This window comes from Myripristis murdjan, chromosome 6 (genome assembly GCF_902150065.1).
Source record: "Myripristis murdjan chromosome 6, fMyrMur1.1, whole genome shotgun sequence".
In the NCBI taxonomy this organism is placed as follows: domain Eukaryota; kingdom Metazoa; phylum Chordata; class Actinopteri; order Holocentriformes; family Holocentridae; genus Myripristis; species Myripristis murdjan.
Window position 1 is genome coordinate 13,987,885 of NC_043985.1, and position 23,809 is coordinate 14,011,693.

The following is a 23,809-nucleotide window of genomic DNA, read 5'->3' on the forward strand; positions in this document are numbered from 1 at the left end:
CACTGCACTGTGAGTACTTTCTATATCCCAACATTGTGTTGGGATGTAGGAAGTGTAGAAAGTAGTAATATGACATTTCTATTTCTCTGAGATAGGGATATCTGTGAGGGATGTGTCTGTGTCTCTATGCATATCTATGTGTAGGATAAAGGCCTACCTCGCTCCACTCGCTGGCAGACCATTTTGGACACGGCTGCTCATTGCAGGATTCAGTGACCACCCTCTGGTAGTCACTGCATTCCCTGTCCACCAGCCGCCTGCCCAGGTTGTTCATACAGTATGACTCTCTGCTGCGACTCCCACGACCACATGTCTTAGAGCACTGTTAACATACACAACACGGTTACACAATTACAGTGGTTCAACCCTCTCAATCACATGCACGTCTATAAATGTACAAACCAGTAAAAAGTGCAACAAGACACTAGTTTTTATAATGAAAAGCTGCAAAACATGAAGTCATGATGAAAATGAAACAAAAAAAAAAAATTGAAAGCAATAATTTTCAGAAAAGCATTCCATGTAGAATTATTTCAAGTTATTTATTAGTTATTTAAAACCTAGCACAGGCTTGGATGATAAATACAGTTTGGTCCATAAGTATGTGGACAGTGACACAATATTTACAATTTTGCCCTTGTACGCCACCTCAGTGGATTTTAAATGAAGTGCAGACATTCGGCTTTAGTTTAAGGGGTTGAACAAAAAAATGGCATTAACCGTTGAGGAATTACAGCCACTTTTATACACTGTCACCCCATTTTCAGAGGCTCAAAAGTAACTGGACAAGCTACACATAACACACATAATTATAAGGATTATTTCAATATTTGGAGGAAAATCCTTTGTTGTCTATGACTACCTGAAGTCTGGAACCCATGGACAACATCACCAAATTCTGAGTTTCCTTCCTTAAGATGCTCTGCCAAGCCTTTACTGCAGGCCCACAAACAAGCAGCAACTGGCAAAATTATACATATCGTGTCACTGTCCAAATACTCTGTTTTTGCTGCACTACAGAAGCCAAACAGCGTCAGAAATTAATACATGGCCACAATAAAGTTTTTTTTTTTTTTTTTTTTTTAAATTGTATTCAACCTGTACAATGTCCGGTACTTGTTTTATCATTCTTCTACATACCTGTGACCAGGCACTGTACTGCCAGCTCTTCAGCAGACAGTCCCCATGGCAGGGCTCTCTGGTTTGGGGTTTGGGCAGCTCTGCACAGGCCCTGGGCTCCAGCCTCTCACTCTGCCTCTTCAGTAAGCTGTACTTCATACACTGGACATCCAGACTGCGGTAGCCAGGGCCGCATTTGGCCGAACACTCACTCTTTCCAGATACATGCCATCTAAGTGAAAAAGGCAGGAGAATAAGCATGTACAAAAGAGAGAGTAATGATTGTTGTCCAGCTGTCAGATGTGAGATTTGAGATTTGTTACCTCTGATTCATCAAAGCAGTTGAGGCATGTTCAGTTTAGTGTGCATTAAATTGATATTAAATCAACATCATGTTATGAGACTAGATATTGTAGCATAAGTGTTGTCTTTTCCTGGTTTTAGAGGCTGCATTACAGTAAAGGGATGACATTTTCTGAGTTTATTAGACGGTTTTAGCTGTTCTATTATTCGCTTCTACCTGTTTGATCATCATATCCACACTATTGTAAATCTGTGTAAATTTCTTATGAATATTATAATATCGATACCAAGGTATTTAGTCAAAAATAATTGTGATATTTGATTTTGTCCATATTGCTCAGCCCTAGATTGCACTTGTTTTGCAATTATTTTTATTTGCTTTGTTATTATATTTGTTGTATATGTGCTTTTACATGAAAGAGCGTGTTTGTGTGTCTGTGCATGTGTGTGTGTGTATGCACGTAGGTTATGTGTGAACCTGAGTTCACAGTCAGTGTTGCAAGGCTCAGTGACTGCAGCAGGACGAGGTAAATGTTCACAGCGTTGGTCTGACACCTCCAGGTGATCGCTTTTGCGCACGCACACCCCTTTGCGCCTCCGCTCACCTACATTCACACAAACACACAAACACACACACACACACACACACACACACACACACACACACGGACACACATGAAGAAAGGCATGGATCAAATTAGGCAACATCTGGCAAACAGCTCATGTGCCAAAAGATCGCATTTCTCTGTTTTTAACTAGAACAATCAGCTTTCTGACATGTAGTCCTCTTTTCTACAGCCTTACAGTTCCACGGCAGTCTCAGTCCCCAGCAGCACAGCTCTTCTACTAAATCCTGAACTGATGACACTGACCACTCCGACACACAGGAAGCCTCAGCAGGCAGCTACCAGAGGGGAGATTTGAAGGTCTGAGTTGGGTTAAGAGCCAGGCTCAGGGGAGGGTGTAGGGAAATGCAATTGACTGGGGTCATACTAGGACAGCCAGGAGGCAGGGCCTTTATGGGGGGTGGGTGTATGTGTGTGTGTGTACGTGTGTATGTGTGAAATGGGATATCACAAGATAATAAATATATTTCATGCAAATGGATAAGTTTGCTGAGTGATATACCCACTTAAATCATAATTTATCAGGTCACACAATTGTATCATGGCAGCTACAAAGTGAAACAGCAGTCAGGCCAGTCTGCCCTATATTAGTAGTTTTATTGGACATCTGAGTGTAGTAAGAAGGTCAGGTATTGAACACAAGAGGCTTGTAACAGCAGAATGTGTCCTGAGACTCAAACCCATCTAGCCTCCACCAGGGTTGTTCATTCCCTGTAACAAAGCTTTTAGAAATATTAAGGTTCCTATAAATCTTCCATTTCAGTGTCACCCTTTTCCAGACATTCCTTTTTTCCCCCATTGGAATTTAATATTTTTATGCTGTATAGTGTGTATAGTGTATAGTGTATACTGTATAGTGGCCAGAAGTTTACCATCAGCAAGACTACATGATTCTAAAGCTGAAAGCTGATTCCTCACAACAACAAATATCACAATTTCAGGGATAAAAGTGGCCTTATACCTCAAGTATAAAAATTACTATTATTATTATACTACTACTACTATACTTTAGTTCAGTAGTTCAGTTCCCTGCATCTTAGTTGCTGCAGAATTCAGTGGAAGAACCATCCAATGAAAAACATGCATTGGGTTTGCATCATTATTTGGGCTGTTGTGTTTGGGCTTGGTGGCACAGCAACAGTAAATGTTTCATTTGCAACCTGCAACTACTTGCGTCAAAGTTGCACTGTGTAAAGCCAGCTTTATAGTTTCCCAGGTATTTTGCACAAATCAAAACCTGTTAAATATCTAAACAATCATATTCCTTCACACCATTTGGAGGCTGCCTGGCCTCAGAACTATCGAGTTTTGGATGATCAGCCATGCTCTTACCTTGACAAATGCGGCTGCACTCCAGCCAGGAGCCTGAGGGGTCCCACACAAACTGTTCCCTGTGCTCCTCGATGGGTATGTTGAAGGAGTAACGGACATCTGGGTTGTACAGGTTTCCCACACATAAGACCTGTGGAAACAATGGTGAGACCGGTAAAGTCAAAGGATTTAATAGTGCTTTTCTTATTTTGTGTCAATCTACTGAGGTTATTTTAAAGAGATAGCATCACCATGTTAAACAGACCCTGATATATAAAGGATCTCAGACACCATACTGGTGGCTGAGGAAGAAAGCATGTTTTTGAAGACATTAGGAAATCAAGAGAAGAGGAGAAAAGAGGAAAACAGAAGTAGGAATTCGTCACAGAGTCACAGAAGCTTCGTCCGCCTTGCCTGCAGAATGAGCTCCTCCTCAATGCGGTCAGTACAGTTGATGCGCTCCTCTTTGGTGTCCGAGCCGCTGTACTCGATGACAGTTCCCTTGAAGGTGATTTCCCTTTTGAACATGGCCACCACAAAGTTACCATTCAGGAGGAAGTTGGACTGACTATCAGATAATGCTGAGAAACAGAGGGAAGAAAATGCACAGATCAGAGCTACAAATTACACCATGCAGCAGTGAACAATATAACACAGATGGCAAACTTTCACTCTTTGGAAGTGGGAAAAGCATAACTTAGCCTGGCTGAGATGATGTGAACCATAATCAGCCAACATTTTTTTTTCTTTACAATTAAATGCAATATAGCTTACTCAAAAATGAATTATGTGATGGAAAACATGACAAATGTGAGCAGAAATGTAGATAATTTAATATTTAAGGAATTAGAGTTTGTTCAGGGCACTACGGCATCTCCTCCACTGATACTGATTCAAACAGTGTGTTGTTTGGACTCCCTGCCAGGGCAACCAGCCAAAGGTGGTGTGGCTTTGGACAATATGCGTTCTAGACCGTATTGCACAAGCTTCCCCCTATAGAGCATCTTGGAGAGAAATGCCAACGCGGAGGAATTTACAGCAAGAGATGGAATGTTTGGTTTCTGAAATGACTCTTGTCGAAATGCTGTTTTGGAAATGTTTACAAGATGTGGCATTTATCATTCCAAGCTATAAGTTAGGTAAACAGTCTTCAAGTTGCAACCCATTGTTCTGCAAAGCCATTGTTGCAAGGGAGGTATGTTGAAACACTGGTGGCACTAAATTGCAGTCATTTGGAGTTAGACTGCGTGACTGTCCTCAGTGACTGACATTACAATGCAAACAAAGGACTCAAACACACACATCATACACACAACACACGAATACATGCTCTCAAATGGTAGACAAGCGCATAAACACAAAATGTACACCAACTACCACTTTTTCTGTCTCAAAAAAAAAGGGTTCCTAGAAACACACAGTTAATTACAATCTCCAAGTCCATGCTGAAACAATGTATGTGATTAAGTCTCCAGACACATCGCTGTTTACATTCAAGTCTGCACATGACACAAGCATGGGACCCCAACTAGTCATCTTTAACCACTTGGCTGCTTGTGTGGTTTTGACATCGATGTAGACTCTGGTTGTCATCACTGATGCCTTGCAGCAATGGGAGAAAATATGGGTTGAGTAATGTGAAGACACACAAAGACACAAACATGCACACACACACACACACACACACACACACACAAAGTGGCATGCACCTACAGACACATACAGCTGAATTAATACAACAATGCACATACTAATACACTCAGATACTCTTTCTGTTACAGAGCTTCTATTTCTCTCACAATTTCTCTCTCTCACAGGCGCATACACACACACACACACACACACACACACACACTCCTGTGGGTCCATCTCACCCTATTCCCCTTATCCACTTTCATGTGGCCTGGGTCCCACATGCCTCTAATTAGCACCTACTGCTCCCTCATTCATCTTGCTCTGGGCCTGACACTCCATTTGCTTTCCCAAGCAAGCCGCTATGCCACGACCAGATGGACCAGCGGCCCTCCACACTTCCTCAGCAACACACTCACTAACAGCATGTGGCTACACCTTGGGGTCAGCAAGTATTGGCAGTTTTATGGCAGTGTGAGGCGATAACAACATTGACCTGTGATATGAGAACTGAAGGGGTGGAAATTATACATCTTGTTAGGTTGGACGGCTTCCCTTTCAAATCAAAATCCCTAATAAAACCAGTGATTTCATGAATCATTGCTTGAAAACAAACCCTCACACGCAGTGCACTCACCGAGGTAGTTGTCGTCCTCTGGCTTTCCAGAGTAGCTGACCTGTTTGATATCAATATTGGTGGCTCCTGCTGGGATCCGCACCACCGTGTTGTAACCTGAAGGAGAAACAGATGAGGAGGAGATAGAGAAGGAAAATGAGAGAGAGAGAGAGAGGGAGAGAGAGAGAGAGAGAGAGAGGCAGACATAAATTAGCCGCAATAACAGAAGTGAGCAGTCCCACCTTGACTTTCATAATAGCTTCACTATGCTACAGAAAATCCCAGTCAGGGAAGTCCGGTTCCAACCACTGGGGATTCAAATGTCACACACACACACACACACACACACACACACACACACACACACACACATATATATATATATATATATATATATATATATATATATGATGTCTACAACTCTCAAATAACCTGCAGAAGGCCATGTCTTAGTCTCAGAGGCCCACCCGTGAAATGATATGTAATTATTCCCTGGACCTGCATTTGGCCTGTAATTACTGCACTGGGTCTGTTGTCCCATGATAAACTAACAAAACGAGTGAGCAAGAGAGAGCGAGAGCAAGAGGAAGAGGGTTGCGAGGAAAAAAATGTAAGAAGGGAGGAGAGATAGTGCTGGGGTGGAGGAGTGAGAGATGAAAGAAAAAAATGTTAATGAAACGTAGAGGCAAAAGACATTGAAAAAAATAATCTGTATTGAGTGTAGTTGCTATAGATCTTGCACATGAGTGAAAGCTGCAGCCTGGTCTAGTTCAAAGAGGAGAGGAGAAAGAGAACCAACAGCAACAGAGTTACAACAGATCATTTTAACCTTTATTTAATCACTTGACTAAGGCCATATTCCTGTTTACGGCAGCAGACTACGAGGAATAATTGAAGAGGGAGAAGGTTTGCAAATAGTCACAGCTAGCAGCTGTCCAATACAGCCACCATTTTGCACTGCTGCCCCTGAGCTGGCCACTAAAACAGTTTGGGGTTCAAAGGGTTAAGCAAAGGTATTTTAACTAATGTTTTTGATGGATGGGAGACCTTTATCCTTTACTCATTCACTTCCTTCACACAATTTTTCACAATTTTCCTCATCAGTTAAGGCTCGGGATTCAAACCAGCAACCTCCTGTTTATGAGCAAACCCCTCTCACTTTCACAGCACTGCTACCAGCAGATTAAGAGAAGAGGGGAACGAGATAGGGAAGGTGTTGGCTGGTGTGAATAGATGGTTAGCCTGACACCATGAGCCACTCGGGGGCAGCACTTGTAAAGTTTACATATGTTTTGCACATAAGCCAAACACATCTCTTAACACAAACGCACACATATGCGCACAAACACACACGCATTCTCACACACATGCACAGTGCAACAGTTTAACTTCACATCACAAACCACATCAACCACAAATGAACTTTTCCATTTGAAGTTCAACTGTACCCGACACCTCCTCTACTGTAAGTTCTTAAACACATGGCTGCAAAATGTCACTAGTTTGCATACCTCTTCAAAATGTGACCCAATCCCATTCACCACATCAAAAAAAATATTAAATTGAATTAAATTAAATAAGAAAAAAGCAAAAACAAAGACACTCCTGGAGTAATGTACAGTTTATGTCAAATTCCCTCCCTAACCAGTGAGGGCAGGATAAGCACATAAGTACACGGGGGCATATGAATTTTAAAACCACCAACAGGGTTCCCCTCTGATGAAGTTACATTGTATCTGCAGGCCTTCGGAGGTTCACAGGATCCCTTGGCTTAGCAGCTGGCCACACACATAATCCTCTGCCACCACAGACAGACCCAGGAATGAACAGTAAACAAACCACCCAAGAAAAGAAAAAAAATGCTGCATTCTAAGACAGCTAAGGTTTACCTCAAAAATGATTCTCTTTGCCACTAGACGGGAAAAAAAGTAGTAGCACTAATGGACCGCAGAGTAAAATTAGACAGTGGCTTGTCCTGATGCAAGTCCCTGCAGGATACTGGCAGACTTTATTTATTTTTCTTTCTAGGAAGGAGCCACAGAACAAGCCCTGTGAGTTAGGAGATCACTTTTCATGTTCTTTTCTTGTTTGATGTACAGAAACACTGTATTTACTAAAGGAAACATAAAGAGTTAAATGAGAGGACCTCCATCAATATCTCTAATCACTCAAAAATCTCATGTACAGTGTCAAAGGATTGATTTGGTCTTGTGCAACTGTTTACAATGGACAGTTAATTTGCAGGTTTTTATCCATGGATTCACATAGCCTGGTGTGGTGAGGAGCAGGACGGAGAGAGCAAGAGAAAATGAGAGAGACCGAGACAGAGAGGCAGAAATACAAATGGAATAGAAGAGACATAGACAAAGATAAGAGTAAGGACACAGAAACAGACATAGGGCGAAAGACAGAAAGACAGGCCTAGACCGAGGAGCAGACAGATATCCTGCCTGGGATGCGCTCCCACTCATGTTCTCTTTCATTCGGCTAAGCCAGATTTTCAGGGCTGGGGTCAGTGCCTGGTTGAATTCAATATAGTCCTCAGGCCCCGCACCCCGTACTTGCAAAACAAAGCAGACAGATAGAGACGCTAAAGCTCAGCGTCAAATTAACGCGTAATGAGTAAACATGACCTGGAACCACACCCTCGGCCTTTATGCTAATGCCATTTTGCTGCCCAGACTTAAAAAGGATTGGATGCAATCAGTAGTTGGCTCTAGAAGAGGCACCAAACTAAGCAGGACAGTTCAAAAGGGGTGATGTCAGATCTGAGATTGCAATCGAAAGACCTAACACAGTGACATGGCTGTGTTTATAAGTTTCTTAGGCTTTAGAAAGGATTTGCGTGATGCATCCCCCTAATTCAGCATTACTGCAGAAAATCAACTGTAGTACGATTAAACATATCCAGACATGACATCAGTTGTTATTGTCATAATACCCAATGTCCAAAGTGCTGTGGCCATGTGTGACTGAAATCTTTATTTGCTAGAGCAACTATCAAACTATCAACTATCACAATATCTTTGACTGAATATCTCAATATGAATATTGTGATAATATTGTAGGGGTACAGGGATACCTTCTGGTGCTTTCATCAGACATTATTGATAATCTCTCATTAGAAATTTGGATATCATGACCTAAAATTGCACCCCTTCACTGTAATGCAGACTTTAAAACCAAGAAAAGAAAACATCACCACATTACATCATGACATTGATAATATTGATGTACTGATCAGCCCTATTATTAGCTGTTCTGTCTTCACTGCATATCAAATGCACCCTAGTCCTTCTGCTGGAGCTGTTGGTACAATGTTCATTAGCAGCCCCTTCTTTAAGTGCTATTAGCATACCAAACATACACATTCTGAGAGTGGGACTCACCATACTCAGCATCGTTGAAGGTCCCTGCCAGAGTCTTACAAGATGAATTGTCCCCACCACACACCCCGCACTTGTCATTCCTGGCCTTCGAGTTCAGCACATGGTCACAACCGGCTTGCTGCAGAAGCAGAGAGAAGGTTAAAGGATAGGTTCAGGTTGTTCAAAGTATATTCCCTTTATTCCAGTCACAGATAATGTTGAGCAACATAGGTTACATTTTCGCCTTGATCCATCCAGATAATCTGGTGCTAGAGAAGGTTCACTTTACAAAATCAAGCAGTATTTTATAGTTGCTGTTACTAAATTCCCTCTCTATCCTTTAAGCAGTGTGATTTAACATTAAATCATATTGAAGGATGAGATTTATTCGCATAGCCTATTTTTATCTTATTTTAGTATTGGCTGGATATTTTACATGATTTTTTTTAATGGTTCATGATTTGGTATATACATTCTTTATTTTCTATGGAAATTAGAAACTATATCACACTTATATCACACATTAAAAGTATACACGTTCCAACGATAAAGCTGGCCCTGTGCTGTTACTTATCCACAACCCAAAATGGACTGACTCAAGTTATGGTTCACGCTACTTCTGGCGTTACAATGTGATTTAATGTCATATGACATTATAATGTTTAGTTGTACTATTCTCCAAACAACTGAGCATTTGTCAGCACTGTTTCACCTGGACACACTGCAGCTACATGCAAATGACTGTGATCGATAAACATTTCACTGAAAAATCAAGTCTCATCCTTTCCAGTGTAGGATGACAGGACATTTGTTTTTTTTTTGTGTTGTTTTTTTTGTTTGTTTGTTTGTTTTTTGTATCAGCAGCATCATCCTTTCTCACTGGCCTAAAGTTAGTTGTGATGTAAATGTACACTATCTGACACTACAGATCATAACTGTATGATTCATGTAAGATTGAAAGCTAACAATACTTAAGTGTGTATGTGCACGTGTGTGAGAGAGAGAGACAAAAGAGATCTACCCGGCAGAGGCCTTGAACACAGATGTCGTAAGTGTCTGGTCCACACGGCGTGCCGTCGATGACGCGGTCTTTCAGCTGATAGTACACCATAGTCCCAGCGACCCGGCAGAAGAGTTTACAGCGATCCTTCATTAGTACTGGAAGGAGAAAGTAAAAAAAAAACAAAAAAAAACTTTGGAAAAAGCTGCGTCATTGCTCATTAAGTTAATAAGATATTGACTTAGAAAAATTAAATAATCATGTAAAATAACAAGATGAAATTCCTTGGAGAAGAGTAGGCCGTGCCAGTGAAACAAAACAAAACATTTCACATTTTTTATCATGAGGCTATTTTAATGTTTTACAATGTATCTTGCTAGAAGCGAAAATCGTATCAGTTGTTTGGAAAAATCATCTGACAGCATACTGGCTCCAGGGCTTGGCCTGTTTGCTTGTATAGCATCAATTAAATGAATGAATCATTTGCAGTAACTTAGACATGGTGGTCTTTGCCAGATGGTAATCTTATAGAGCTGAGCGAGTCGTCCCAGCAAGGAATGAGATACTCCTAAAAGAGGGCAAGCAGCCAGGGAGTTCGTATGGGAGGGTTGTGTGCTGCTTTAATGTTGCTGTTGTTTAGTGTTATCCAAAGATTTACCCATGCCCCCTCTTATTGTGGCTATGTAAAGTATCACAGAGATAAGACACACTGACAGAAAGCAAAGAGCAAAGAGAAGAAACTGCCTTTCAGGATGGAATGTGGGATGGAGAAGTAAGCAAGAGAAAGGGATTCATGTTTTATATCATCTTATCTCATGTTTTTACATTGAGAAATTACACTGTTAGCGGTGGATAAAATAAGGTCACAATTTTGGATGTTCTATGATTCATACGCATCCATTCCCCAACATGTACTTTGCATTTTTCACATCATATCTTTATACTGAGCACATTAGATTTTCAATTCTGCATGCTTTGCCCTCAACAGCTGTCCACTTCCCAATGCGGCTATACTGTAACATCTTATGAAGAATATACAAAACCACAGCTAAGAGTAAACAAAGAATGATTGCAGTACATTAAAAAACAAGGCAAATATGACGAATTGCAGTGTTACAGTTAATTTCAGCAAATGAATGTATGGTTGTATGGTTAAATAAAAGCCATCTTTGGGGTACCGGGCCAAATTCCACAATACATTCTCTGCATTTTAATTACATGCTTTGGGTTACAGTGGTGTACTCACTGCCACTGTACTTGGGGACCCAGCGGACGGTGGGAGGTAGACCATTGATGTTGAAGTGCTTGCCGTCAAATTGAGAGCACTGCTCTTCACGGAAATCTTTCCGTCCCCGTGGACATGGCTCAGTGTTGCAAGAGCGGAACTTCATCCTGCGACCCACGCAGAATTTACCACCATTTCTGGGCCTGGTGTAAAACATCATGGATTGCAAAAACACTGAGAAGCTTTGTCTAAATCATTACAAGGTCAAGGGTCAAGGTAAACTTTATTATGCATTAAAAAAATAAAGACAAAGATAACCAGCAAAGTAATGTAAGCCTAATTCAAAATGCTATAATTAAAAAAAAAAAAAAAAAAAGCTAAAAAACCAAGAGTGAGAAAGCTGTCATGGATTGCAAGTGTTTAGGACAAACCAAAAACTCAGAGATGCGCATAAAACACTGTGTTGCAGGATAGGACATGCGTCAGCGCTGTGGGTTAAATTTCAGGTATTAGCTTGATTGAATTTGACTAGTTATGACTGCTCGAAGAGTACAATCTAAGGTTGTTTCCATTTACATCTGCACCATTTCCAGAGCAAAGAAATTAATTTTCAGACTGAGGCTCGGTGAATCTGACTTACAGGCGAGTGTGTTTATGTCTCTTATTCAGCCACAGCCTTTTCTTTACTGCTGCTGCTGTTAGGGCTGAGCAATAAATCAAAATTTATTTTGAATTATGGTTCTGGATTCTGATGATAATGAAAACAAGATAACTGAGATAAAATGATCATTGTGCAGCATTCCGTTTTGCATGCTTTCGTTTTGTCTTGTGTTGTAAAATCCAGCACACTCTTTTACTTTCCAGCGGTGTGTTTTTACCCCTCCCTAAAAGCTCAATTTCACTCTCAGCCAGGCAGTGGCATGTTTATATTTAAAGTTCAAGGACATCCACTGTTACAAAGACATTTGCCTTTAAAGTTCAAGAAATGCATGATGTGACATGCAAACCTAAAGTTCAAGCAAATGCATTTTTTTTTAAAGTTCATGAAATGCATGATGTTTCCAGAGTCACTGAGTCACTGAGCAGCTCTCACTGTTACTGGTTTGCAGTCTCACTCATAGTCAAGGTTTGTAACTCATTTGACTGCCATAAGGGGTGCAATATGTCTGTTGGATGACTGAGTGTTTCTTACTCAGGCTTGTTGCAGTCTCTTGTTGTGCTCCGGGTTCCTCCACCGCAGGACCTGGAGCAAACGCTGTAGGGCCCCCAGGGGCCCCACTCCCCATGGACCGGGCGCAGGTCCAACTCCTTGTTCACACACATCCCACGTCTGCAGTACTGCAAGGGAAGATTGCACACACACACACACCACGCACACACACACAGACACACACCATACAGGCAAACGCACACACCCACACACACAGATCCTGTTAAAAGAGTGTGGCATCATGTCAGCCATGACTGAAGCTCAACAGTCCAGAAGACAAACAGAGATTGTGTCGAGCGCTGCGCTAGTGCAGATCTAATGCATGCACAGCTGTGACTGTTGTTCCTCCTTGCCTTCTTAATCCCCTGTTTAGATGTAAAGCTATATTTTAAAAGAAACGTTAATCCTGCTATAGTTTACCCATGAGGAATGCATCCAACTCCTCCAGCTGTGGAGAGGATGAGAGAGAAAGGGGAGGGAGAGAGACAGACACCGAGACACAGAGAGAACGTTCAAGAGAGAAAGATGACAGTGTCAGTGAGAAGAACCAGAGGCAGCATTTCTGTGCCGTAACATTTAGGAAATGTCAATCTTCCTTATATAATGGGTGGACCGAAGGGACAGCAAATAAAATCTTCAAATGCAGGTTTTTTTGTTTTGTTTTGTTTTGTTTTGTTTTTTTTTCTAACTAAGCCTAAAAAAGTTAACAGCTCAGTTCCTCCTCTGTTGGTGTCACACGCCCCCATCTTTTGGCCTGGACTGTTTCCAAAACTATACAAAACCGCAAAGATAAAGGAAACACTTTTCATCAACACAAGATGGAAATAAACCGTAGATCTCAGAGGAGATTTAATGCTTATCAAGGAAATCAACACTAGTTTATCAAATGCATTACTACTCTTTTTTCAGTTTTGTGGGTTTTTGGCATGACCTCTCTTTGCCATGTTCTACTCTTATTCTAGATTTCAAAACACACTTACATATTGATCTATGAAAGATTAGCAATAAAAATTGCATCAACAGCACAGAATTCCTATACTGGATAGTGATTAGGCAAGAAAGTTATCATTGCATATGCCATAGATGATGAAGAGAATCCAGACAAATTCTTCTTCAATTATCATCGGCTTGGATTTGATCAAAAATACAAGACTTTTGAACAGAGATCTTTCATAAAGGAGGTCCAAAGTGACATGCAGAATAAGGTGCCTAGTATCAAACACGGTGAACAGACCAACCAACCTTTGCCAAGAAGTGCTAACAGTGCTTTCATAAGCAAAGCATGGCAGGCCTATTTGCCTTTGTGTGTAACCAAATCCCCTTCTCGGTGGCTAAGATAGCGGAGGGTCCTGTTCACTGAAAGAATGCAGGACAAGACGGCGTCTGTCTGGGTACGTAGCCCGCCGTCCGGGCACACAGGCACTGGGAGCAGTGGCACCATGATAAGGAAACTCTAGAGTTGTGATAACAAGAGGAACAAGGTTCATTGCTGCCTTGACATCAGAAACTTTCTTTTTCGCATTCAGATACACAGCTTCAGACCTAAAACCCAAAAAGAGGATGCTGTTTGCAGACACCACATTGTCTTCATAGTGGCTTGTCACTCTGTTTCAGAGTTTGGTCTGTGATGTTGGGCTGATACTTCCATTGCCAGCTCTTTCCAGTTGAGAAATTCAACTACTATCATTTCAACTGGCCATACGCCCATTCCACTATAAGATATTCTATCCTTTACTGTGGAAAAAAACTGAAACAACCTGTTCTGCACATCCACACCCCCTGTTGAACAGAGAACAGAGCACCAGTTCAAAATCTTTCAGTGGATCTTCATAATTACACTATTCAGCCAGAGAGCAGATCAGTCAAAGTCATCTCCTAGACAATGGCCAATCTGCCCATTGTTTGCCTGAGCATACATGCAACAATTACAGCCATGGCCTTAGGTAAACACCTGCAAAATGTAGAACCGCAATCACATACACGTGCAAACATAAGAATTTGGCACTGCTGTCTCTGACGCTCTGAGCTGGAGTGCATGCGTGTTTAACACATTCGCAGGTCTAATGATGGAGTGTTAAGACAATGAACAATGACAGGCAGGTGTTAACGGCTGCAGGTTATGAACTAAACAAGCCACAAACATTTCCATAATCCAGACAGAGGTTTGAGTCATGACCTGGGCCTTTTTTCCATTCTTTCACTGTACATGCGAAACCAAGGACACAGAAAATTTTCTCTGAGCATGAGAGTTTCATTCTGAGAAAGAAATCAAATTAAAGCTACGGAAAGGAACGTGATATACTAAATCACATGGATGGATGGAAACGGCTTGCACACAGTGATAAGGCAAACAAGTGCCAGGGTTTGTGGACTGAGCAAACTCCTTCAGACTAAAATATCTCGGCTCAAAGCATTGGAGACCTCTTTTCGGACACCTGAATTTCCCACTGTCACAAAAGAGACAGCTTTTGCATCCCCTTCCCCCACGTCAGCTTATAGGGACTGCCAGCTAAGACCTGAGTGTCCATTCTATACCTCTCTCCCTCAGTCACCCATCCCCCCCCGTTCCCTGGTGGGAGACTGCAAGGGCCAGGCAGGGACCACCGTAGTGCAGCCAGGCGGGTGGACCTGAGGAACTGTCAAACACAAGGCGGACTGGCTGTCAGAGAGGACCAAAGTCCCTGTAAGCCTTTAAGGCATTCCACTCCCCCCACTGGCACCCTGTGTTTACAACCGTTTTGTTTGGCCTGAAAAGGTGATGTGGGTGAAAAGAATAAAGAATGAAGGGGGAGAGGAAGGAAGAGAAAAAAACATCTGAGAGGGATGTTTTGTGTGTGTGTGTGTGTGTGTGTGTGTGTGTGTGTGTGCATGTGTGTGTGCGTGTTTGGGTGTGTGTGTATGCAAGAGGGGGTGATTGCTCAGAGTCTAGAGGCATCTGGAGGCCACACTCACTTCCAATTAGCCCCTCTTTCCGACAAATACAGCCTTGGAAAATGCTGATGTGAAAGGCTTGTCTAAGCTCAAACAAAGCTTTAAGGACTCTGGCCGACCTTCTCCTAGAATGATTTTTAAAATTTGCCCTCAATTGGGAATGTGGTGAGACATTTGAAGGCCTTGTGAGAGAAACCTGTCCAGCTGTCACTGGCACTCGCATGCTCCAAATTAGGAATTTCACAAAGGCACACGCGCTGATTCGTCAACATACACAAAGACCTGCACATCAGCACGTGTGTGTACACACACATCATACGCAGGAATTTGCATGCGTACCTGCACATAGCACATATGCACACACACACATCCTCCTATATCCTCACCTCTTCCCCCTCAAATCACACACAGTCAGACCACCAACAAACACACCCTGCTAAACAAACTTTAACCAACTTGGTGGAACAGCTACGGAAAGTAGTAACCAGAGTGTTAACCCCGGCAGTCATGGTGGGAAGAAGTGTCGAAGCGAAGCAGCATCTGCTCTGAGGCCTTCAGCTGGCTGGTTTGGAAGTGAGCGCCCTGTAATTGCCAGGAAACTGTTGAGGAGAGCACCTCATTTCTGAACCCAAGCCATACATCACTGCAGGAATGAGAGGGCAGGGGATTGATTTAAAAAGCCCTCCACTCTCTCATTTTAACACGGCCATTTCCAAAAGGTATCACCTTTCATGTTGCGGTGTCGTTCTCACACTTCTGGATTTGGAGTTCACTTTGGCCACGGCCTGCTGACGTTTGTGTCTTTTGTCTCTGATGCCGTGCACTGAGCTGTCCTCTCTTCATTGCACAATAAAAACATTTGACCCGCCCATAAAAATCTGAAACATCTGGGGTCACTTCTCACAGTGACACGATAGAGACCACCGACGTTGATTTTCAATAAGGTCCAATTTGCTATCACACATAATAACTTGGGTGTTAGTGAAGAGGTGAATGTGCCATGTTGATCGGCATACAGCGGTGAGAGGAGACAGAGAGAGGGAGACCCAACAAAGCTACAGAGAAGGAATCTCTCTTTGGGCGGGCTGGCGACTGGAAACAAGTCAAATGACAGTTGTTATCGCAGACTTGATTTATACCGACTCATTTTTTTTCCGGAAAGGCATGCAGTTTCCCCTTTCTGTTAGTCCCATATTTCCTCTTTTCCTTGTGTTTAAAGGTTGCAAAGATGGGAGGCTGCAAATGACGCAACATTAAGCTATGAAGCGAAATCATCCTTCCTAATTCCTGTCCTTACTTTTTTCCCCTATCCTTTCTCATGCCCTCTTTTCCACTTTTCTGCACTTCTTCCATCCCCCCACAACTCTTGAAGCCGTGTAAGGGCTGTCATTAGAGTGAATGAGTGGTTTGGCCCCATCAGCTGTTCCATTCACCTGTACTTCAGAGACACTTTTACCTTTAGTCTTCCTTGCTCATCATCTTCACACAGCTACACACTTCGAAGGCACAGAAACCTCCTGAAATCTTTTAACTATTGTCTCTGCGGAATAAATAACACTTTTCCGGACATTTCCAAAAGCAATATATCATGCTTGTATTATATTGTGATAACAAAATAACAAAGAATCAGTTTTAGGCCACAATTTGATACCATGCTATGATCATGTAAACCCAGCTTCCTCCCTCCAACAATCTACAGTATTAGGAATGAAAGCTCCATTCAAGAGCTACCGGACACAGTAATTCCATCAGCAAACTACATGAATGCTAAAACAACAATCCTCTTGTTAGCCCAAATCCACAGATATGTCTGTGATGATGGCAAATCAAAGTGGCAACATCCTGCAAATATCCAGAGATTAGCTAAGAGTGACATTGATACCAGCCTCACAATCCACAGCTCTAGTGCCGGCGCACACACACACACACAGACATAGAGACACACACAGATGTACGCACATCATCCCAGCATCGTACGACAAGTCTGTCACGCTGCCAGGAGGCCCCAGCCAACACTCGCCGCCTCCGCCAACAAACTCCATTCTGCCCTGGCTTCACTTTTCAAGACCTCACTATCTCACTCTAATTGGCTGAAACCAGAGTGGGTCACCATTCTTTTCCCTGGAATGTTCTGGATATCAAAAAATGAAAAATCTTCAATCAGAGAAAACATTCAATTAAGCTCCTATTGAGATGCACTGGGAAAGCCGTTCAGATTACATTTATTTTTAAAAGTTCATGGAGTGGTTTTAATGTTCATTTTCCATTTTGCAGCAACCTGTGAAAAAAAGACCTTGATGGGAGCATTCTGTCATGACTGCACTCAAGCTGATCATCAGACACGCAAAACTGAGAACAATGAGAACACCAGCGACAAAGTGTGGTTTATTTGGTTTACTTGATTTATTCAAGTTCAGCTCTCTCTTCCCCCGCCTGCCACCCACCAAGCGACAACGTGGTGAGAAGCAGCGCAGGGATCTTCAAAGGGACAGCCTGGGGATACAGGGCCAAGCCGCCCCTGGCTTTACAGGCCCTGATTGACCACGTTGGCTGGCCCCTAATCTACACACACACACACACACACACACACACACAGACAGGACTGTGTTCTTGTGTGTGCACCCACACACAAAAAGCAGAAGATTCATCATGCATATACATAAAACACACACGACCCAACCCTTCTACTCACACACACACACGCACACACAAACACACGCACATACATAAACACACACACACACATACACACATGCACACACACACATGCACACACTGCCACAGTCTTTTTTAAGAGTGAGAGGGAGCAAAGGGGAAGAGGAGAAGAGGAGGAGGCGGAGGAGGGAAGGGAGGGTGGTGGCGGTATTTATAGACAACAAGTGATGGGATGCCCTCGTTAGTGCACGGCCCACTGGGCCAGATGACAGACACACCGCCAAGAGGTCATGTGACCGCATTACTCACTCCAGCGCCCCGCGAGGGGGCCCGCCAGGCAACACAGAGAGAGAGAGAAAGGGAGGGAGAGAGAGAAAGAGAGAGGGAGAAGAGAGGGGAACAGAGGGGAGAAACTATCCAGAGAGACCACAGTGCCTGTTGCCCTATTTCATCCAAGCTGTATACAAACAAACTTTTTTTCATCTTCATTCGGGACGACGCCGCTCCCCCACTTTTGGGGTGCTGCCCTCATTTACCCAATGAGGTCACAACTTTGTTTCATAACTTGCCCGAACAAAGAACCTCCACCAAAACACACAGACAGAGAAGGTGACACTCGTTTCGAAAATTTCTGGAGACATTTTTACGAGAGATGACGCTTCCCGTGTAATTGTTTGGAATAACATGGCAGGCCTCGGTCTAATGATAGGCCAGGAGAGAGCTGTGAAAGAGGTAGCTCTGGTTACTAAGACAATACCTGCTGCTAGTTTCCCCTATAGGGGCCATAGCCCTAATCCTCCAGCTCTGACACCTCCTCCTCAAGGCCCTGCAGACACCTCAGAGCCAGGAGTCCCGACCCCGGACCCTGTAAACCCCCGGACCTAAACCTCATGACTCCTCACAGGAGGAAAGAGAGAGATCAAGAGGAATAGGGATGGAGTCAGAAGAAGAGGTGAGAAGGTATGATAAAGAAGGCAGATTAAAAATGTCTATGAAAGGAAATAGAGGGAGAGAGAGAAAATGAGGGAGGGAGAAAATAAATTGTGAAAGGCAGAGAAAAAGAGCTGGAGAGAGACAGAGACAAATAGATAAAGAGAAAGAAGCATAAAAAAGAGTGAAGGACAGAAGAGCAGTCGTCTGGGTTTGCAGACACTCAAACTTTTGACGATGACCAAGAAAACACAAACACACCACTCCAAAAGCCCCCCCTCTCGAGTGGCCACATAAAAGAGCTCTGTATAAGCAGGTGAGCGTCGGAGCAGGGTCCCCCTCTCTTTCAACTCGCTCTACTTCAAACAGCCCCCAGCCTGGAGATGACACCGGGCCCCCAGCACAACAAACAAAGGTGGTGCCACTACACATACACGCGGGAAAACGGGGGGAAAAAGCAGGAAAATGGGCTTTACAGTTGTATTGAAGTTCACGAAGCAAACACAATTCACAAAGGGATCAGATATGATTTTTAAACAGCGCGAGGGGAGTGACTGGAGAAGTGAAATAACAGATACACATTTGCCTGAATACTTTCATATGAAGAGATATTTTATTACATTCAATTCTATTCTATTTAATTCTATTCTGTTTGAGTCTTTTCTAGTCTCGTCGATTCTGTTCTGTTTTATCCTCACCTATTCTAGTCTGGTTGAATCCCTGTCTCCTCAAGCCTTTCTCCCACATACCAGATGAGAGCGGAATGAGAGTTGCTGTCCCAGGACCATTACTGTCTAGTCCCGTTGTTGTAGTTGGATTAAGATGTTAGCTATCCCCTGTTAACCTCTCCTCACTAGACGGGGCTGATCCAGGCCCTAACATGGTGAGGAGAGAGATCGAGCCAGATGAAGGGATATAAGGGATATAAGGCTTACATGGACCCACACTGCAAGAGACTCCTTGAGGGCAAAAGGTTAAGAAGAGACAGGAGAGGACCCCCCTTCTCTCTCTCTCTCTCTCTCTCTCTCTCTCTCTCTCTCTCTCTCTCTCTCTCTCTCTCTCTCTCTCTCCCTCTCTCGCTCATACACATTCCGAATGCTAAACACCCGCCCACCGTATCCTCATCCCCCCTGTACCTCCTCCTCGCTCTCCTCCCTCCTCCTGCTCGGCAGAATCACTGATGTGAGGTCTTTTGTGTGCACACTGGCTGGCCTCAGCCCTGGGCTCTGTTACGGCCTGACCACTGACCCACTCACCCGCCTTTTAAAGAGGTTTTAGGGTCATGGGTTCACAACAAGGTGACTCAACTGTGAACGGCGGGCGGCATCTTCTTTCAAAGGGCCCACGTCTTCACCTTTCCCTCTCAAGACTCTCTCTCTCTCCCTCTCTCTCTCTCTTCTTTCCAGTCTTTGGCTCTCTACCCCTCCCCTCCCAGCCCAGGACGGCCCCTGTATCCTCAGTGGCCATCCCGCCGTCTCAGCCCTAATTAGCATAGCATCCCAGAGCGAGGAGAACATGAAGGCTAATGGGGGTTGGGGCCCCGAAACAAGGCTGAGGCTAAAGCTTCAGGTTTCTAACGAGGGCCATCACCTGACCACATTTACATGGGTTGCTGCAAACACAATGGCAGGCAGGGAGTAATGCATGTTAAGTTATTCCTTTTTCTTGGTAGAGGAAATGAACTAGAAGGGAAAGGCATCAGGATTCCAAGGGCTTCATGGGAGGTTTGGCTTGTGTCAAAAACATGTTTTGTCTACATACCAGTGAGGCCAGGTTTAACAATAATGCTGATAGAGAGTGGAAGGAAACATTTTCAGTGCAGAAGCACATCGATTTGAATCAAATACTGAAATCTCAACAATAATTGTGGTGTAATCTGATTTAGCGATGGCTGCAAATACTGTAACTGTAAAAAGTGCAAAAAACACATCCTGGAATAGTTAAGTTTATTGTATGCAGTGACGATGTCAATAAAAATGGACCTGCATCTTTCAAAATACTTGAGACATGCAAAGTTGTTATTGTTTATAGTTTCTTCTAACTTACTCTAAATGTATCAACTGAGACAAACAGTTCTTACCTAAAAAGACTGGAATTGGACATAAATGTTCATACAGTAGGTACTAGCTCGCAGGCATCGCTCCATTTTAACATAAAGTGTACCATTATCAATTTGAGACTTTGTTCATTCACTTCACTCTACTGGCACATGAATGAATGAGCAGTGCTGGCCCTAAGCAATAACAGTACAATTTGTGATTTGAGAGAAATACAGGACCACTGAGTAGATTTGTGACTTACCATTCCATGTCCACAGTCGGTCCCATCAGCCAGTGGCATATGCTGTGTGCGACATCCTTTATGATCCCCCTCCGCACTCGTACACCACAGCCTTTTGCACTGTTTCTGTGGAAAAACCTTGAAATCACCCGCTGTACAAAAGCTTACCACACTATCCTACCCCTTAGATAAAGTAATTTGCAAGTTTTACATCACAACATGAAAGTCCTGTGTGAACAAGATAGAGTATTTTATGGTGAAATGAGTGTGCAGCTGACTTCATGGACAGTGCAGCCAGCAGAAAACTGGATAATAACTTTAACAACCGCCTGGACAGCTATAACTAACACGGGGAGATTAGCCACACATTGCTCTGAGACTCTCCAGCTTAGCAGCCACAGTTATCTGAGCATGAGAGGATGTTCAACAGTGTCTTCGCCTTGACGGTTTGTTAAAACTGATGAAGCTAATTGACTTGTAAAATGTCCCCCAAGCTGTCGGTCATCCAGACTGCTTATTAAAAACAGCAGACGATGTTGTATGTATGATTTCCCCGTGCAAAGCCTCATCAGAGAGCATCTAAGGCGTGCATGACGCCATGTGCTATCAGGCTGGATTAAGGCTGTGGTTGCAGTGAGTCATATGATATGTCTAAACATGTTGCTTTAAAGATGCAAAGTGACACAGAAAAATTTAGTCCAGATGACACAGAAAAGCTGTCGAACAACACTATTCCAAATTCAGACTATTGAAATAATTTGAATCAGTCAAGAAATAATTAAAAATGTCTTTAAACACATGTGCATGCTTTGATAAACACTTTGCAGATCAAATTCTTACACTGTGGTTTAACATCAAACAGCTGTATAAAACTAACTGAATACCATGTACATACAATAAACAGTGGGCTATTTTAGATATCTGGTCTGCTCATATTTCTGAGGGTTCAGAATAAAGCTTCTACTGTCGTTCTATTGCAGCAACGCAGTTTCTGGTGAGAAGAGCATCATTTCAGATTTAATTCCCAGAGCCTTAATTCTTCACTATTTGCTGTGAGGTCGTGCTCACATCGATGGTAGTCCAACTTACCATGTAAGGGCAAACTTGGGAACCAGGACCAAACATGAGTTCACATTGTCTGTTGGCATTGTAGATTTGACCGGGGAGGAGGGTGGGCATCTCATACGTCCTGCCTATAGGTTCGTCCAGCAGGCACTCTCCATAGCCGGTGCTAAATAGGAGAAGAGTGTATGTACAGTCAATGAGGAAGGAATGCCCAAATAGACACATAAACACATGCACACACACTCACATACACATGCTCAGGGCAGGAGAACCCAGAGTTTTCTAGTCCTCCTTAATCATAAAAATACCTGTATGGACTGACTGTCAACGTGTGTCATCTCTTTCATAAAAGCAAGACAAACATCTCTATGTCACTGTCTGCGAGTGATCATCCTCAGATGTGTTTTTCCCATGTGGGTGGTCTGTAAAGCTACCTAGCAGACTGATACCACCTACCCCCCATTGGCCTGTTAGTAAACGTTGTCACTTTGAAACTGGAGTCAGGCATCAAAGATTGCATAAAGCAGCATTTTCATACATAACGAAGACGACGTGAAGGCTGACGACATTTTTATCCGATGTGTATTTCCCTGTGCTGAGAGCAAACAAGAGAATTCGAAATCATAAAGCACCTTGATTAAAGGCAAGCTGTGCTGTTTCCAAGGGGAGGGCACCCCACCTTGTTATGATGTGGTAAAGAATGATGACTGCCACTCAATTCTCAAAAGAATATAACTTAGAAATGCCTCAGGACTTACCCCATCAAAACTCAAAATATAAGAGCATTTCGCTCCAGGATTTATTTTTGTGTACATCAGACATCAAAATATTAGATTCAAGACAGACAGGCATATAAAAGTGTTAAATTAATTCTATGGTTTATTAATCTTACCCTGAACCTGAGGGGTTTAATCCTTCCTCAACCTCATCCTTAACATTAGTAAAAAAAAGAGTGGTGTGTCGTCCCTTTTGAAACTGCATAGTCTGCCTTTAAAATACATAAATTGGGGCCAACACCAGCATTGCAGTGTAATGACAGATTGTATGTCAGCCACACCCTGAACCCCGACACAGTAACAGAGACAACAAAAGCACAGCTGGACTGAATGCATGTAGCAATAGTCTACGCCAGGATGCACCGTTCTGAAAAGGCCCCCGAAAGCCTAGTCAAACACTATCAGCCGCTCATCCAAGCCTCAAAGGAACCGTTCCTTTTTTGTTTACTTTTCAAGCACGAGAAAGGAAACTGGGGATGAGACGTGTATAAGATATGTAATTAGACAACAGGCCTGCACTGCTCTTACAAATTTCACCCTGGGTTGAGTTGCTAAAACACCTGCTCCACACAGCACCAGCTGATGTGACAAGGCCAATAATTACACAGGATTGTCCTGAGTCGCCATCACTTGTTTTTTTTTTTTTTCCCTTTCATTTCCACTCATAACGTAAGAAGCCTTGTTCTGGCAGAAAAGGCTCACAAACGCTGGGAGTAAGAGGAATCACTGTATAAAGAACAATAAAGCGGTAGTGGAAGATAC

General features: G+C 43.0%; 1 protein-coding gene across 1 annotated transcript in view; it reads right to left on the reverse strand.

Annotated features, from left to right (window-relative positions):
• LOC115361243 (A disintegrin and metalloproteinase with thrombospondin motifs 20) overlaps positions 1 to 23,809 on the reverse strand; it is an 83,899-nt gene that overhangs the window by 33,131 nt on the left and 26,959 nt on the right. The window contains exons 10-21 of the mRNA XM_030054616.1: positions 22,296 to 22,437; positions 21,228 to 21,332; positions 12,393 to 12,538; positions 11,222 to 11,403; positions 9,997 to 10,133; positions 8,997 to 9,114; positions 5,629 to 5,724; positions 3,774 to 3,940; positions 3,381 to 3,510; positions 1,901 to 2,027; positions 1,141 to 1,351; positions 158 to 322 (exon numbers count right to left, since the gene is read on the reverse strand). Coding sequence (XP_029910476.1) covers positions 158 to 322; positions 1,141 to 1,351; positions 1,901 to 2,027; positions 3,381 to 3,510; positions 3,774 to 3,940; positions 5,629 to 5,724; positions 8,997 to 9,114; positions 9,997 to 10,133; positions 11,222 to 11,403; positions 12,393 to 12,538; positions 21,228 to 21,332; positions 22,296 to 22,437 — 1,726 coding nt within the window. The remainder of the gene's footprint in view (positions 1 to 157; positions 323 to 1,140; positions 1,352 to 1,900; positions 2,028 to 3,380; positions 3,511 to 3,773; positions 3,941 to 5,628; positions 5,725 to 8,996; positions 9,115 to 9,996; positions 10,134 to 11,221; positions 11,404 to 12,392; positions 12,539 to 21,227; positions 21,333 to 22,295; positions 22,438 to 23,809) is intronic.